This window comes from Strigops habroptila, chromosome 11 (genome assembly GCF_004027225.2).
Source record: "Strigops habroptila isolate Jane chromosome 11, bStrHab1.2.pri, whole genome shotgun sequence".
NCBI lineage: Eukaryota > Metazoa > Chordata > Aves > Psittaciformes > Psittacidae > Strigops > Strigops habroptila.
This window is the reverse complement of record NC_046360.1, coordinates 9,754,083-9,771,579: the sequence shown is the minus strand read 5'-3', so window position 1 is coordinate 9,771,579 and position 17,497 is coordinate 9,754,083. Positions and strand designations below refer to the sequence as shown.

Here is a 17,497-nt window from a genome sequence, read left to right as displayed (position 1 = left end):
GATTAAGCGGGGTTGTCCCAGCCCCCATGTTTTGATCGTCAACATCATCAAATCTTTGGAGACACACACAAAGCAGCAGTAAAAACAAATTTGAAAAAGCTGAAATCAACAGAAAGCAAAAAGCCCCAGAGGCTGGTTACAGTGAAGCTATCAACATGCAAAACAGTAATCCTGAGGAAGGTGCTGTGTGAGCCTTTCTCAAGAACACCAGAAGCTGGAAGTCAAAACATAACTCCCTCACACAGTAAGGGAACGGCAAAGCCCACAAAAGCAGACAATCATCAGAGCTACAAAGTGGAAGGGCTTGATGAACAAGGAAATGAACGTGAGAGAAGCGGTGTCCTTCCCCTAGCAAGCCCATGAGGAAAAAAAACAAACCAAACTCAAACCCAGTTCTTGAGCACAGCCTCAGTGAAGATGTGACAAGCAGCATCCCATCCCTTTTGAAGAAAACTGGCTGATGAGAAGCAAGGCCACTGTTCACCAGAAGCAAGCCCATGTGGGGCTTGAAAGATCACCCAAGACATACAAAAAGATGACAAAATTTCACCTAACGTGAATAAATATAAACAGACTTAGGTACATTTTAGGAAATAAAAACTTTCTTTTTTGCCATCCTGTTAGCAAAACTAAAGATCATTTTATGATGAAGGCAGGGTATGGCTGATGTTTCCAAGTGACTTGATGCCAAGTTCTGCCCTGGATGACATCATCTGGAAGCTTCAGGAAAGGGCTGCAAGGTCCTTCTGAGCGCCTGTGACATCACACAGGGGCCAGCGCCCCGGTGCCACCCGAACGCGGCAGCAGCACCCCGGGCAGCCACCATGGTGCATGCACGCACCATCTGCCACCACCCATGATGCACACCAGCACCACCTCATGCAGTTCCCCCCAGCTCTTCCACCATGGATGATGCTGCAGTGCTTGAAAAGAAAGGCTATAGCCTCAGCAACACACTAGGACAAGGCTCTTACAGCAAAGTGAAAGGTGCCTACTGCAACCGGCTGAAGTGCAAAGTGGCTGTCAAGATCATCGACAAGACGAAAACTCCTGGGGACTTTTGGGAAAGGTTTCTCCCCAGGGAAATAGAGGCTTTGAGACGCTTGCATCATCCCTCAATCATCAAAACCTATGAGATTTTCGAGACGTCAGCTGGGAAAGTGTACATCGTGATGGAGCTGGGGGAAAAGGGAGACCTCCTGGACTACATCAAGATCACAGGAGCTATGAGAGAGGACATCGCTCGCATGAAGTTTCAGCAGTTGGCTTCTGCCCTCAAGCATTGCCACAACTTGAACTTTGCTCACAGGGACCTGAAATGTGAGAACATCCTTCTTGATGATGGCCTCAACGTCAAGCTGACAGACTTTGGCTTTTCCAAACCCTTGTCTCAGGATAAAAACGGGAAAACTGTTCTCAGCAATACCTTCTGTGGGTCTGCTGCGTATGCAGCCCCTGAAGTGCTACAGGGCATTCCTTGTGATCCCAGGATTTCTGACATATGGAGTCTGGGCGTCATCCTGTATATAATGGTCTACGCTTTAATGCCATTTGATGATTCCAACATCAAGAGAATGATTTTTTTTCAGAAACAACACAGGATTCCCTTCCCCAGCACAAAACACCTGACTGTAGACTGCAAGGATCTCATTAACCACTTGCTCCAGCCCAATGTGTCTCAGAGGTTGTGCATAGATGAAGTTTTGAAACACTCTTGGTTGCAGACTCCAAATTCCACCATCGATTCCCCTCTACCAGCTATAGAAGAGGGTGAGTGTTCCCAAAACCCACGTGAAGAAAAGCCAAAGCAAAAGCATCAAGCCAAATGCCCTTAAGCAAAAGGGGAAAGAGAGGAGAAGTAAATGGGATCCTCCTAAGGATGGCTGGTTTTAACAATAACATGAAGTCGGCCTAACTTGTGAACTGCTGATTCTCAACTTTAGCTTCTGCTTCAGCAACAGTCCTCATCTCTTGCTTCACAAAGAATAGCAACAGAAGACACCGTACATCTGCTGAGGTGAATAAACGGCTTAACGCTATTGTTCTCAAAAGACCCATCTCTTGATACGCTTTGCAGGGAAGTTACTGTCAAAACACACTGGATGGTTTCTTTTAGTGCTGCTGGCATTTAACAGGTCTTACTCACCTTTCTCAAGTTCCTGACTACACAGGCTTCAGAATTCACACGTGCATCAACCACACTGTGGATTCAGTAAGAGGGCAGGTCATTGGGAATTGTGAACTGATGGCTGAATCTGTATGAATACTGTGTTCATAACGTACCACTTTTCTTGGCAGGCCCACACTACATTCAAGAGCAACTCAAATTAAAGAGAAGCCCTCTAAAATTCTAGGTCATGTCTTAATATATACATGATTATACCCCCTCTTCTGCAAAATACAAAACCAAAGACATTTGGCAAGCTGGAAGAAAGTCCAGTTCAATCTTTTAAGACATCTTACCACATTTTATAAATAGACATATCTGTACAGAGGTGTATTGAAATGCATGGCCATCTTAAAAAGCGAAACATATCTTTAAAAAATTATCACCCTTTTCCAAGAGTCCAGAATCTTCTCTGCCATTGCAGGAAGCAGTCTTTTTCTACCACAGCCCTGTGCATCCCACCCATGCAGTTCAAAGGGAAGTTATACCACAACAAGAGATACTCTGTTTCCAAAAAGCACATTACAGGCTATTTTAGCTATTTAGTCTAGAGCAGCACTGGTCCCAGATCTTCTAACCACTGGCTTCCATTCTGGCAGCTATATCTAGACACTGATGGCTCACAACACACCATTTGCAGACAGCTGAGCACAGACAGTTCACTATCGCCTTGCTGGTGACTGGAATATTCAGATGAAATCAGATGCCTTCCTTCTTTTAGGAAGCTGCAGTAAATTGTCTGTGATCGATGTAGTATCCTGAGATACCGGCGTCCGAGATGCTGTCCTAGATTGTGGGGTGCCTGTGGGTGTATGAGGCCCACTTGCTGGGGTCTTGTAACCAGGCGTTCCAGTGTGGGCTGGAGAAGGAGTATAGCTGGCTCGCAGGGCTTTGTCAGTGTATTTACTTGCAGTCCTGTTTACTAGCCTCTGCAGAGCTGGTGACATTGCTGGGCTTAGTCCTTTTGGAGTAAGGCTGGAACAGAACAAACAGGTTTAAAAGATTTTACAGTAAAAATCTGCCACTTATGTGGAAGAGCATCAATGCTTCCACAGATGAGCTTGGTAGCCACTCTCCCCACACACCAGACCCGCTGGCTGCAGAAGTCATTCTGCCTGCCGGTAAATGCAGCCTGTCTCTCTAGAGAGAAGTGACAGAGAAACCTCCCACATCCCTCCAAACTGGCGTGGTACCGCCTGCCTTTTCCTTTGAGCCTGTTCTATCCTTCCTGTGACCCAGCCAAGCAAGCTTTATCACGTCTCCTCTTTGCAATGAGGCAAGACACTGATCCAGATGCATCGCTGGGTGGCTGTAAGGCAGAACAGTAATGCTGACAAGAGGGAGTATCAAGGACAGCCACCAGCCACCTTCCCTCAGGAATTAAGTTTTCTGATTTCTAAAAACTTGCAGTTTGACTGTACCTACTGCTGCTTCCAGTACTCTGATCATTTTTCCCTTTCTAAGTATGTTGATTTAAATCTCATCAGCAGATACCCCTCCCCAGTTCTGCTGTCAGAACAGATCTCACCTGGCCAAGTTTTCTGTCACTTTTCGAAGTGCCTCCAGCTTCTTTGCTCGGTTTTTAGCTGCCACTTCATTGGCCATCTTGAGCCCCAACCTCTCACGGCGTCCAGGCTCCAGGATCTACAAATGCATCACACAGTTCAGTTGCTAAGAGACTCATGAGTGCTGCAAAAATGAGTCAAGGCACCTTCACAGTTAGATTCCAGCCTATAGGGATCTAAACTGGGGAGAAGTGGGGTCAGCCCACAACCCTCCACTGCTCTATAAAAGCCAGAGGGCACAGAGGGACCTTCAACCTGCCTAAGCAAACAACAAATATGGTAAAACCAGTTCAGTCAAGGAAGCAGCCATTACCTCTGGCATTTCCTCCTGCTGTCTCTCCTAGACAAACAATGTCACCTGTGTCTTGCCTGGCCTGGCCTGTAGCCAGCCAGCTCTCAGGCAAACACAGACATTGCTAAACAGCAGAAGAACCAGTCGAGGGCTTCAGAGTCTGGCGAAACAGAGGCGCATACAGCAAGTTACACCTTTCTTAAACCAAGAGTCTCAGCTCATACACAATGACAGCAGCAGGAGACAGGTAGCATGCAGGGACAGGTACCATTAGCAAAGCCAGAGCGCCTTTTATATTCTCAAGTGATACACCTGCCTCAGACTGTGACAGCCAAAAGATCAAGACAGAGGGAAATCCTACACTTTCTACCCATTCATACACTGAAATTGGATAAATTGGGTGTCTCTTCAGCTTCCTCTGAAAGCCCCAATGTCTGAGTTTTGTATCACCAAATATGAAGTCTCACTCTCCTAACAACAGTGTGTGTTCCACCTCAGGTACCTCCACCAAGTAGTTTTCATGTGGAGCCATGTCCACCTCCACCCTCCAAGCAGAACCTAAATTATTAGTCCAAGGTACTGGGAGCACAGCCCAAAGATGTGTCACACTCCTACAACAATGTTAATCTATTAGTTACTCGCTTGCCTTTCCCTTCTTAGTCCTTCCCCAAAAAAAGAATGACATGCTGACTGCTGACATGAAATACCTTGAAGGCTGGTCCAGGCGTTCTGTCCACATATGGCGTTTCTGACCCTTCTAAGCGCAAAGGAGTGCTTTCGATTTCACCCCATGTCATAAAAGGAGATTCATTCACACCTAAAAACAAATTTTAAGAGTCATGCTCATGCAAGACATTTGACTATTCATTCACCACAAAAAAAACCCCAGAAAGGCAAATTATGAAATGCAAATTCATCAACACACAAAGGAGCCCCTCCACTGCAGAGGAAATCACAGCCCATATTCAATAGCAACATGTGGTTCCCATTGAAAAGGCCTGACCTTAAACTCACAGCATTGCCAGTGGCTGTGTCACCCTCTAGGTTACAACACCCAAGCACTGTCCTTTCCATGTGTTTATTTTTCCATTTGGTGAGCTTTTGCTTAGCGCCACTTTCATTTTTTCCTCTGTGGTACTAGTCTTCCCCTCTGTTATTTCATGAAAACTCCTTTCACATGAGGAACTACTTAAAAGCACGGAAACAGGCAGAGGACTTAGGATACATGTAACAGCCAAACTTAGAATCTATTCTGCGGTTGTAGCTGTTAGACAAAGTGCAGTCACTGCTTGGTAAAGGCTAGCCTCAAGATGAATTGAGGCTAAAAGCCTGATTAAGTTACTGCTAGTAACTGGTTTGGAAAAGGCACTTCAATGGAGAAAGGAGGTGTGCTCCAAATGCCACCTACAGGCTTTCCGGAGGAAAAGCCTCAGTACGTTCAGCTTTAGCATAACAAGACAGGGAAACATAAAGGCTAGTGAGGAAGGAATGAAAATTTAGATACCACATTTCAACTGGAAGAAAAATAATGTTTGTTCTAACCAAAAGTATCCTACAGCTAATCCATGTGAACAAAAGGAGTATATAATACACAAGTGTATTCAGACAAAGGAAGAACCTAGAAAGCAGCAGACCTGGAGGAAAACAGCAGGTTAGACTGTGAAGGAGGCGATATTCCACATTGTTATGAGTCAGGCTGAACATCGCTCAGAAAACTACAGGACACGCTGACACAAACGCTTCTTATTTTGAAAAACGAGCACCTGAGTTCACTGGAAGGTTAATGGTTGTGACGCATCTGAATTCTTTAAGCTCTAGAGAAGTATCACCCAGGGATAAAACAAGCAGCCACAGCACCCCAGTTGCCTAGGAACGCTCACTGCCCTCTACGTGATTTCTAAGCGATGGCATGGCAGCTTGCTCGGAGTCTCTCGGGTACAGCATGACTCCTCTAGCCAGTGTATGGGACTAGGATTTAAGCACTGGGTCGAGCTGGCATACACAGTACACACAGTCACCAGCTCATGACACTTACATAGGTAGAAAGCTCATCTTCTTGTCTAAACCAACAATGATACCTCATTGTTGAACAAACAGGGCACCTTACATCAGTAAATAAGAAATCTCTCTTACCAGGGGCAGGAGATGGGGTAGCCACAAATCCATATCCATTCACTTTTGGAGACTCTTGGGGTATCAGTTCTTTCCCATCTGGTCCCACTTTGCCCTGTTTGTACTGAAATAAAAAGAGACAATGTCATTCATGTGGAGAAAGGTGTGAATCAGCATTACCTAGCACACACAGTTTTCCTGGTTGATGAACATTAGAGGGAAGAGTCTAACTAAGTATTAGAAGTACAACTATCCAACCTGAGCATTGAGGGCTGCAGCTTGTTGGAGCTGTGATTTGCTCACGGCTTGGCTAAAAGGGTCCTTCACAAAACGGGTGTTCCGATGGACAACTTCCCTGGGCTTCTTAAATACTTCATCCCCATCAGGTACACCTTGAAAAGCAAAATGCCTTTTAAGAAAGGGCTCAGGTAACACTAGGCAGTGTGCTCTAAAGCTCCTGACCAACGTGACACTTGCCACATATTCCTACACAACACAGAATCCATCAGCAATTGCGGTGTGTATCACTAGCAATTTAAAACAGAATTTGTACTAAATAAAAGCTTTGTAACACCTGAAATCTATAAATTAAGATCAGATTTTTATTTTTTTTTAAGAAAAGTCAACAAGACACTCTTTTCTGTACTTCACTGGTTTGCAGAAACTACCAATTGTACATTTATAGCCGAAGAAAACTGTGTTTACAAATTACATAGTTTTCCGTAGCAACCAAAGGTCTAAAAAGCTCAAGAAGTACTCTCTGAGCAGAAGCTAAGATTGAATAAAGATGACAAGGAAGTGCTCATAAATAAGACAGACCAAACTGGAAAGAGCTTTGGCTCCTGAAACCAAGTGCTTCTGTAATACAGATAATGAGCTTCTCAATGACGAACAGAACATGATCACACTTTGCAATCGAAGGCAAAGGAGCAAAGTTCAAAGAAAGAAAAAGAGAAAATAAAATTAAAAAAAGAGAAAGAGAGAGAGAAAAAAAGAGGAAAAAGTGCAGTATCACCAGTAAGAGGTGCTCAGTCATCTATAGAAACACTGTTACACTGTTAGCACTGTTTGGAGTCAACCCACTCAGAATCAATGCCCCTCCCGAGAAACCTGCAACCTTACCTGTTGGATAATACATGAGGGTGTTTCGAGCTGTGTATTCCCAGGTCTCCAGTCCGGCTTTCACATTCTCCAGAGCTTGCTGCTCTGCGGAAGGAAGTGCCAGGTTCTCACTGCGTCGCTGAAAGGGTGATAGAAAAAAAAGATTAAAAAAGGAAAAAAAAAAAAAAAAAAAAAAAAAAAAAAAAAAATCAGTTGTGACAGACTCCTGCAACATTTCAACCAGGCATCCACACCTTGCAGAGCTCAATCACAAGCTCAGCTCCCTGCCCTAGCACACTTTGTGTCCGGCACGGCATAAGCACTCTCTGGCAAGTGTCATTTGAGAAACCATCCTGTTCCCACCTGAGCCTGCAAACAATTCCATACGAAGTTCTGGTATAAAACCAGATGAGAACCAGAGAAGTAAATTCTCATAAAGATTATGATTTTGTTTATTACATCTTGTGACAACACTTGTTTTGGTTCAAACTTTTTCTGGTTTTTCTCTATCTACTAATAAAAATTCAAATGAAGCATTCATTGCTAAAAGAGGGAAGAGCAACATCAGACACTATATCTAATATAAAGGCAGTCTACAAGGCTTTGGCATGTAACCTGGGGAGAGTATTTGTACCATCCTAATATCGTGCAAACTCCATTAGCTGAGGCAAGCAGTAAAAAACAGAACGGGCACTTCTTCAACACTTAGAGAGTTTCCAAATATTTCCATGGGCAATACAGGTATGGAAGCATTTGACATACTCACACAGTTACTTGTGTGCTGTTACCAGCACAGTAGTATCACTGATACCAAAAAGAAACGAACAGAATGTAGTCACCCACCAATAAGTTACTCCATTTAAAAACTCTCACACTAATTAAACTAGAAAATTACTTCCAGAAGCTCTATATTAAAGACACCAACTGACGTTGTCCATATACATTTAAATAGCAGTATTGTCACCAAGTGTATTAAATGAGGCATAGTAAAGTTGTCTGCTACACAAACCGGCAGGCGGTGCGAGGAAATGCAAGGTCTGAACAGAGCAGTGGCTGACAGGAAGACACACAACATCAGCACAGACCACCTCTGGAAATTTCACCCTGACCTGAAACAACTCCTATGCTTTGGGAACATTCTCCTGCTGCCTGCCTTTTAATTCTGGACAAAAGCATTTGAGCAAAGAAGATGTGTAATGAGCCACAGAGAGCATTTTTATTGTAACAGACTCCAAGGGTTTACATTAGCTGAGATAAAAACATAACACGCACTCACAGTAACAGCAGGGAACACTCAGGTGTCAGTGCCAAACTTCATTAAAAGGCACTGCAACTCACATCCATCACTGATGCATCTGGCAACAGTGCCAGCTGCTCACTGCTGATGGAGAAAGATTGATATGGCAGCTCTAGAACAGGCCCTGCCAGCTGAGGCAGGCAGCACAGTCCCATGAAGCTAGCTGAGGTAGACAGCATAGCCAACCATACTGTGTACAGGAGTTTACTTCAGCAGCTGAATGGATTATTATTGGCAAGAGAAAAGGAAATAATACAATCTAAATGCAAATAATAAAGGGCTGATGGACAAACAACAGGAACTTTTCTCAGCTGTTCTCCTTGGTATTGCTGCTTATGGAAGAGATTGCCAAGAACAGCAATACTTGCACTCAGTGCAATGCTTCAGTCTCACAACTTTAGGAAGAGACAGATCCTCAGCAAGTATGTCAACACTGCTCTTGTGTTACAGATGGGAAAAAAACAAGACTGCAAAGGAAGCAACTAGCTGTCATAGGACCCAGGAAACTCAGGCTTAGCTCAGATTTAATGTGATCGCCCCAAGCAGCTACTACTCAAAATCAAGACCTTTCAATTCTTATTCTGCAATGTGAGTAATTCCACGGTCTAATGCAATAGCCCCACACTTAGACCCCATGAACTCCCATCTGTTTTTATAGTAGGATTTGAAAACAGAAGGTAAGATAATATTCTAGTTAATCAAACAAGAAAGACACACAGTAAAACAGTATTTCCCTGTTGTGCCACTTCAGAAGAGCAGAGATATAGCTGAGCCATTCCCCTACCTGGGCATACTCCTCTTCTGCACTGTACAGCCAAGCATGCTTGACTTTCTCCTTCTCTTTGGCCACTTCCATGATCTGCTCAAACGAAGCATTATCTTCACTTGTGTGTTTTGCTAGGAAGCTGTCCAGACTGGGAAGTGCCTCTTTATCATCTTTTTCTGCTTCTCCTAACAAAAAGAGGGAAGAACCCTGAGAAAGGTTAATACCTCTTTTTCTACAACAGCACTATACATAATTCTTAATCATTCTGACAGCAAACCTTCTACAGACCCACTAATAATTAACATGAAGCGTGGTGGAAAAAAATGCAAACATGCAAAGTGGTACAATAAAACATTCTTTTTTGGAAGACATATAACCAACTTTCCCATAAAACCTTTTATGGCATTTATAGATACTTGCGTTAAAGGAAAAACGCAGAGTGGGCAGCTGCTAGTAGACATTTTTAATATAGTATATGACTAGCGCTGCTTTCTAGTATATGAATAGCTCTGTCTTTGCTTACTTACGGAATTAATTTCAGGTGATGTAGAAAAAAACCTACCACCCTCAAAGAGATCAACTGAGTTCAGAATTTACACAGTCCTAAAGAGACCCATAATTGAGAACTCACACACATGATGTAAAACTTTACATCAAGTTCAACTTCAGAGTGATCATTTTCACCCATTAGAAGGTTAAAGGAAACTGCTTCAACTCCTGCTAAATACCGACAACCCTTCCAGGAGACAGCTCAAAAAAGTATTTTCCTGCTACTGAACAATTCAGCTAAACAAACATCATTCTCCTACCTTCCTCTGCAGCTTTGACACCAGCTTTGGATTTATTCCCCAGTGGAAGGCCACCTGGATGCACTTCTGGGGTTTCAAACGTGGCTGGAGTAACATCTGTGTCAGAAAAAAGTTCACATGGTTACCAGAGCACAGAACGGGACACTTGCTGTGACATCCTCCATCACAGAAAGGGTCACATGCCAAACAAGTCACAAAACACGTATCAAGAGAACCACAATTTAATTAAAATTTGTGAAAAGATGTCAAATATTCAATTCTGTCCCAAACACTGAACAAGATTTTGCCCTCATCTAAGACATCATTTTTGTCCTGCTGGGAAAAGTCCACAGGAGAGACAAAGGCCAGTATATTTGCCTCTTTATGCACAGCTTTGGCCCACAGAAGCAAGCAGCAGCATAACAGTCTTGACCTAGCCCAGGGCCAGCCCCTGCAGCAGAGGAGGAAGGGAAACCACTGGCTGACACATGCCCTTTGCCACAAGAAAGCCTAAAGCCCACTGCAAGAGCTTGGCCAGGGACTGGGCTTTAGTGCAATTAATACCTGAACTTGAAGTGAAAGCAGACATGCAATAGGGTGCTGGATGTCTGCTGTGTGAACCTCTGATAATCACAAGCTTCCAACACCTTCTGTCCCCCATAAACAAACATATTACACATCTGTAGATGCAACAAGAAGCCCTAAAACTATAATAAGGATTCAAAACATAGCTTAGAGTTTCTGATACAGTAATATTGCACATTCAAGCATGTAATGTTCCCTAGGGAGCAGGAGCTTGGCAAAAGATGCCTGTGAGGAATGGTTATTCAGTAGCTGTTCTTTTTCCAAAACCATTCTCTCAAGAAGGAAATATAAACACCATCAAACAGAAAATCAGCATCAGTCATCTGACAGCAGCTAATGCCCAGTCTGGTAGGCTAATTCCCATGCAATGACAATCTTGAATCGTTAAGATGAGCACTGCCTTCACCAAGTTAGATAAATCAGAGCAGTAATACTAGGCATAAACCCTCACGGCCCGGTGACCCGGTTCTTACAGGGTACAGGTGTGTCCCTCGACGATTTGCCCAAGAAGGAGCCAAACTTGATCGCGATTTGCCTCATTTTCTCCAAGTCGCCGTTTTCTTCCGCCTCCAGATACTCCTTCTGCGCCCGCAACTTCTCCACATCAGGGAAGAAGTCTCGCTGAATGATCTTCTCCAGGCTCTGCAGGCACAGACACAGCTGCGAGCCCGCGCTGGGACACGGCGGGGCGCCGGGCAGCGCACCGCAGAGCTGCCTCGCCCCCAGGCCCAACCCCAGCCCGGGTTACAGCGGGCAGCAGCCGCGGGCGGACCCGCCGCGCTCGGCCCCGGCGCCGGGAGAGCTGCGCCCGGCCCGGCCCGGCCCAGCCCCGCCGGCTTACCTGGATGTAGGTCTCCTCATCCAGGACCGTCTTCCGGCGCCTCGAGGCCCGCGGGATCGCGTCCTTGTCCGCGGCCGGCACCGCGGCACGGGCGGACACCGCCGGAACCGCCCCTCCCTCCATAACGCCGGGCCCGCAGCGAGCCTGACCCCCCTCAGCCGCCGTCGCAAACGCGTCGTGACGTCAAACCGCCGCGCCACGGGGACCCGGAACACCCCGCACCCGCCGCCCCGCCCAAGGAAGAGACGCGCGGCGGCCAGCGCGCCCCCTGCCGGCAGGGAGGATCCGCCCGGTCTCGCTCCGTGACAGCGGCGGCCGCACGGGCGGGCTGTGCCGTGCTGCGGAGCCGGGCCCCGCCGCGGGTCTCCGCACACAGCGCCCCACGGGCCTCCTCGGGAGCAGCGGGGAGCGGGCACCGCCGCCTGGGTGCTTGGGGCTGCGGCGGTGGGCGAGGCACGGCCGGGGCCCCGGCGCTGGCTCTGCGCGGCACGCACGGAGGTGGCGGGACGGGCCCATTTATTGATCGCGCCGCCGCGCAGGACGCGGGTTGTGCTGGGCCATGCCCGGGGCGCGCACGGGGAGCCGCGGGCTGAGCTGAGCGCTCGCTGTGCCAGCCCTTCGCACAGCAGCGCGGGGTCCCCTCCCACCGGCTGCAGGGGGAGATCCCGGTGTCGTTAAGGAGCAGACTGCCGGTGCAGTAAGCTCAGCCCCAAAAGCGACTGCAGATGCCATCGAGGTGCTGGTATGGGAAACATTCATTCGCAGGATGTGTTGCACATCTACAGGAGTAAAACAAGCACAAATACTACCTGCACGGAGCAAAGACAAGAAGGGGAGTCTCCCGTCCTCTGGAAGCACACACAGTGACCACTGGCATAGCTCTGTCGCCTAAACGGGCTTTGGCAGTGGTTTCTGCTCGAGCATGAGGGTCATGCCTGACGAGTTACGTGCCACGTGAACTAGGTTTGGGAGAGAAACTGGGATGTGCTTTTACCTGTCCTCATCCTCTGGGAATCACAGATTCCCTTTTGCTTCATTTGTCCCTCTCGGGTCACCCCCCCTACAGAACCTATTAGCTATGGGAAATGGGTGCTCGGGGCATTCAGCTGCTGAGATGCAGCCGGTGACCACTAACAGCTCTCCTCGGGGGACTTCTTGGTGCCTTGAAGGATCAGTGCTGAGGCGGACGCCCTCTTCTGATGCCGCCACTTGGCCCGGCGGTTTTTAAACCAAACCTATAAAGTGCAAAACAAGAAAAGAACTTTCACGTTTCATGTGTTACTTGAAAGGGAGACAGCAGTTTACACCCTTGGGCTGTACGGCGTAAGCTTTACTGTACTGTAATACATCTTCCAGTATAAGGGTTTGGTACAAAATGTAATAAGCCCCTCCCCGCGATCTTGCTCAGATACGTGTAAGGGGGACAAGAGAGCTGGGACCACCCCCCCAGCAAATTCAGAAGTCACACAGATCACATAAATTAGGAATATACACTTCAATGAGGGGATGAGCTGAATTGAACATGTGTGTGTTTACACAGGTGATTCTAGGAGAGAGGGAGTGTGTGAGTTTATGGGGTCAGATACCTGAACAAACCAGCCCAGCAGAACTGTTTCATATTCCTCTATTGTTTTCCAAACCTAAACAGTGTTTTGTCAAATACCCAATAATGGTTTTTAAACTGTGGCCCTGGGTCTGCATCTCCTTCAAAAGACAGTGCAATGCCATGGTCTGTGTTCTGGGGGGGCAAACAGCACCTCACCGGGTGGCAGGATCTCACCTCTACCCTCTCCTCCTTCAGGTGAATGCGGTTTGCCAGCTGCTCGCGGGTGATGACATCCGGGTACTGGTTCTGATGGAAAAGCGTCTCCAGGGCCTGCAGCTGCTCCTCAGTGAATATGGTGCGGTGCCGGCGCGTCCGGCGCTGGACCTGGTGGCAAGTCTGCAGCTCGGCCGGATTCCCCTGGGGACTCTTACAGACCCTGACTGCCGAGTGGAAGAGCCGCATGGGCCAGGGGAATCGGGTGTCTGCAAGGGGAGAGGTACAGCAGCAGTGTTAGGTGGAGGGGGGCTGAAACACCATCTTCCTCAAGGCAGTTCAGGCACAAGTTCATCCACACATCTTGTTTGGAAGGGGGCAGCCAGCATGGGTGACAAGCTGTGTGGTCACTATGCAAGCAAGATAAGGGCTTAGGGCATCACTTTTAGGCAGCACAACCATGGGGCCCCACACTCCACAGAGAACTTCCACCCCTAGAACCATCATGTCTCAAGTGTTTTACACTAAACCAGTAATGTCAAGTAATAGCACCTGCTGCTTTTCAAGCCCTGGTAGCATTCCAGGTAAAAGTGCCTGCGCTTTGGAACCATGCTGAGGCAGAGCTCAGCTCACTGGAGCTGAGATCTGAGATGGTGGTGGCAGGTCAGATGAGGTATTGTCACTTAACGTCCAGGTTTCCCCCTCCACATGGTTCTGGCACCAGTCCCTCCACAAGCCCAATGCCGTGAATAGAACCCAAACACTCACCCAGCCAACTCGAGGAGTCTTGCAGGGAACGGGTGCTCGTGTGAGAACAGCAGCAGCAGTTGCAGCCTGTCCCTTCCAGCTCTTCCTCTTCTTCCTCCTCCTCCTCCTCCTGCAGGGAGCTGGCTGGGATGGTCTCCAGCTCACACAGCCCCTTGGGTGCGCAGTCCAAGATGGTCCGGAAGCACAGCGGGACCAGGACCTGGGGGCTCTTCTCTGCCGGGCTGGAGAGGATGTCCTCGATGCTGAATGAACACGGCTTCTTTAGGCCTCTCCTGTCGGCATTGGCATCTGACCCTGGCTCTGAAGACATCTTCAGCCAGCAGCAGCAGCCACAGGAATGGAAGGGGGTTTGCTCTCTGTGCTCTAACTCCAGAGTGGGGTCTCACAAGCCAAAAACCAGCTTACATAGCTTTTGAAATGGACTGGCAAAGCCATCCGGAATCACTGCTTTGTCTTGGCATTTCAAGTGACTGTCACTCTCACAGCTGAGTTTTTATTTTATACAGACGCACTCTTTTTCTCCTTCTAACCCAGCTGCTTTATGACTGAAGCCACCCTAAATATATATATATGGAGAGAGATATATAATCCCTTTGGAAAGAAAACCGTAAACCCCCCTGTGAATACAATAAATTCTAACTAATCTTGGCAGCTTTGTGAAGGGTTAGTGTGGGTCTAAGATTTAGCTAATCCCACAAAAGTGACTGGAGAAGGAAATCTGATTTCTCCATCTCGGGTGTAGATTTGAGGTGGTTATGATCTCCATTGTGCTGCAGCCTCTGATCCAAGGAAGGGGGAGGATAGCTCTTCCCAGCCCGGAAATGGACCAGAGGATTAACTCCTTAAAAGAAGAAAATTATCCCTTTCTCTGGCCAAATGAAAGCTTTCCCATCAAAAGAGAGCTGTCATATCACACAATATGAGAGAGGAGAGAGTTCAGCTTAATAAAAAATCATTTTTAATGATAGCACAGCCTTTGGCTGTGCCAGAACTCTCTGCAAAAGTTGATTTATTTTCTGCTGAAAGCAGAGAAATTGTATTTTCCCTCCTTCCCCTTTCCTCCACCTCTGCTGCCCTAATCACAGTGATACTGCAGATGCTTTGCATGTATCCAGCATAATCTTTGTAAGGATTCAAAGCCCTTAATAAATTAGATTACTGGCAGCTCGCCGCAGCTCCGTGGCACAGCTTAGTGGCATGTAGCCACCTCCTGTACAGCTGAGCTGCAGCCCTGGTTGGCATTTGGAACACCGGAGAATGATTGCTACTTGATGCCCTCATGTGCAGGCAGGCAGTGAGGTCTCACAGGAGCCCAGGCAGGGTGCCACAGCTAATGGGTGCTTCAGCGAGCCCAGAGCAGCCTGGACATGCTTCCTGGAACAGCCAGGCTTCTCCAAAGCTTCATTAGTTCAATTCCCAGCTTCTTCTGTCCAGCAAGAGAAACTGGGGTGAGGCCATGGCTGAGAGTGGTGGCTCGGGGCAGGAGCGGACCTCTTGTGGCACCAACCAGCCTGAGGGCAAACAGTAAGGCCAGGCATATGCGATCCACAGGAGGACAGAGGACATCTTCCATCTTGGGTTTGTAACTGAAATGAGCAGCTGTAGTTAAAATAGAGAAGATGTGGTTAAGCTTGGGTTGCGTGGGAAATTTAAACCCAACTTCTCTTGCCCTCAGTGTGGTTTAAGCCAAGGTGAGTAGCAAGGCTTCAGGAATGCTCTCCCTCTTGGTGTTTCTTTGCAGGGGAGAGAAGATACCAGTCCCACCAGTACAGCAAGGAGACACACAGGTGAGTGCTGTGAAACCAGTGCACATCAAAGGTCCTTGTGGCGCCTTGTGACTTCATGCTGAACAGCCCAACAACTGCTCCAGCACTGCTCAAAAACGAGAGCCAGGCTCCAGCAGAGCCCCCTCTCGGTCCCCATTATTTTCTCCTTGGCTCTGCTTTCTGCCTGCCCTTCCTCTCCCTGCTGGTCTCCCAGTGCTGGGAAGGGACGTCCCATAGCCACTCTACCTGTGACCCTCAAATCCCTGTAAAATCTCACTTAAAACCAAACTACTATTGTTTCTTCAATCCCTTTATCTGCCTCTCTTTCAACTCTTCCAATGGCATAACATAAGTTATAACCATGCTCTGTGAATCTTTACATATTTGCTACAGGTTTGACTACCTTTGTAGCCATCCGGTCTGGACACATTCACTGCTGCCCTGCCAAGGTGTCAGTGCTCCAGAGAGGCACTGGGGACCTACTAATGCCAGGGATCATCGCAGACTGCTCCCAGCTTTTAAGCACGTACCCAAACATTGACATGGGACTGGATGTGGGCCACGTTCTGCTCCCCACACTGTGCTGCTCCAAAGGGACTGTAGGCAGGTGAGCTGGGACATGTCGTGGCCTGATGCAGGATCAGACTCTTTCTGCTCTTGGCTGTAATAATCATACGCCCAAAGCAGATTAATTTTCCTTCCCCATCCTTAACAAAGGACACCTTCCCCTGGCCTCCTCTGCCCATTCCTGCTTCCCACCACACATGCACTTAGCCTATTAGGATCTCTGCTGATTGCTTTCTTTCATTCCTCCTGTACCTTTCACTTCAGAAAATGGACTGGTAATACTTCTTTTATCAAAGAATTATGGGATTTAGGACCCAGATCTTACAAAGAGACTTTTGATAGCTGCTGGTAATCAAATCCCAATCGGCCGCCACTTCTCTGCACCCTGTTACCGGAGAGGAATAAAGGAAAGGGATTTCTGATGTTCTGTTTACTGAGCCTCCAGGAGATAGGATCGCTGGGCTATTTCATATTAGAAAAGGAAAGGAAAATAAAACAAGAAAGAAAAAAAATGCAGACAAGGGAGGACAATATAGATATAGATAAAAAGAAAAGAAACAGGCTCTTATCATTTTCTTATTGGTTAAGGAGATTCCAAAGCCATTATAGAGGATTAGCAAAAAGGTTAATCTGCTTTAGCTGTTCACTTGTCAAAAGCGAATTTTATAGGGTTTGAAAATCCTTCCTATGGTGAAACCAGAAAAAAAAATCCCCCTCTCCCTCCCTCAGCCCTCCCTTCTGCAGGCAGCACAAGGGGATGGGAACAGGAGATTTGGAGACCCTAAAACATGGGAGAACCCTCCCCTGCCTTGCCCCTGCCTGGCTGCTGGCACCCATGGGAGCTCTGGTTTGGCAGCACTTCTCCCCACTCCCTCATCATCCATGTGGGGTGGCCGTGGCGCTCAGGGAATGGAGGAGCAGGTGTGAGGGACGTGACCATCCTCCTGTGTTGCTCTGCCTTACCTGGGGTAAGCCCTGTGCTGCTTCACTGGTGATTTTGGCAGCAGTCAGGAAAACCCTGGGCCCCTGGCTGAATTTGGGCTTCCAGGCTGATTTCTAAAGCGGAACAGAGATGGATGCTGCTGGCAAATAACAGCAAAAACTACAGGCAGGGGCCTCTCTG

At 47.4% G+C, this 17,497-nt stretch overlaps 3 protein-coding genes across 3 annotated transcripts; 1 reads left to right on the top strand and 2 right to left on the bottom strand.

The window, feature by feature from the left end:
• Positions 1-489: 489 nt before the first annotated feature.
• Positions 490-2,551, top strand: TSSK2 (testis specific serine kinase 2). Its single transcript, XM_030500451.1, has one exon. The coding sequence runs from the start codon at positions 906-908 to the stop codon at positions 1,833-1,835; it is 930 nt and encodes a 309-aa protein (XP_030356311.1). The 5' UTR covers positions 490-905; the 3' UTR covers positions 1,836-2,551.
• ESS2 (ess-2 splicing factor homolog) lies at positions 2,448-11,696 on the bottom strand. The gene is made up of 10 exons (XM_030500450.1): positions 11,515-11,696; positions 11,147-11,315; positions 10,110-10,205; positions 9,319-9,485; positions 7,259-7,376; positions 6,395-6,528; positions 6,158-6,260; positions 4,732-4,841; positions 3,696-3,811; positions 2,448-3,142 (listed from the first exon to the last, which is right to left on the bottom strand). Exons 1-10 carry the CDS (start codon positions 11,635-11,637, stop codon positions 2,857-2,859), a joined length of 1,422 nt encoding a protein of 473 aa, XP_030356310.1. The 5' UTR covers positions 11,638-11,696; the 3' UTR covers positions 2,448-2,856.
• A 555-nt stretch (positions 11,697-12,251) lies between these two features.
• On the bottom strand, positions 12,252-14,361 carry GSC2 (goosecoid homeobox 2). Its single transcript, XM_030500452.1, has 3 exons — positions 14,042-14,361; positions 13,295-13,542; positions 12,252-12,749 (listed from the first exon to the last, which is right to left on the bottom strand). Exons 1-3 carry the CDS (start codon positions 14,349-14,351, stop codon positions 12,645-12,647), a joined length of 663 nt encoding a protein of 220 aa, XP_030356312.1. The 5' UTR covers positions 14,352-14,361; the 3' UTR covers positions 12,252-12,644.
• Positions 14,362-17,497: the final 3,136 nt, after the last annotated feature.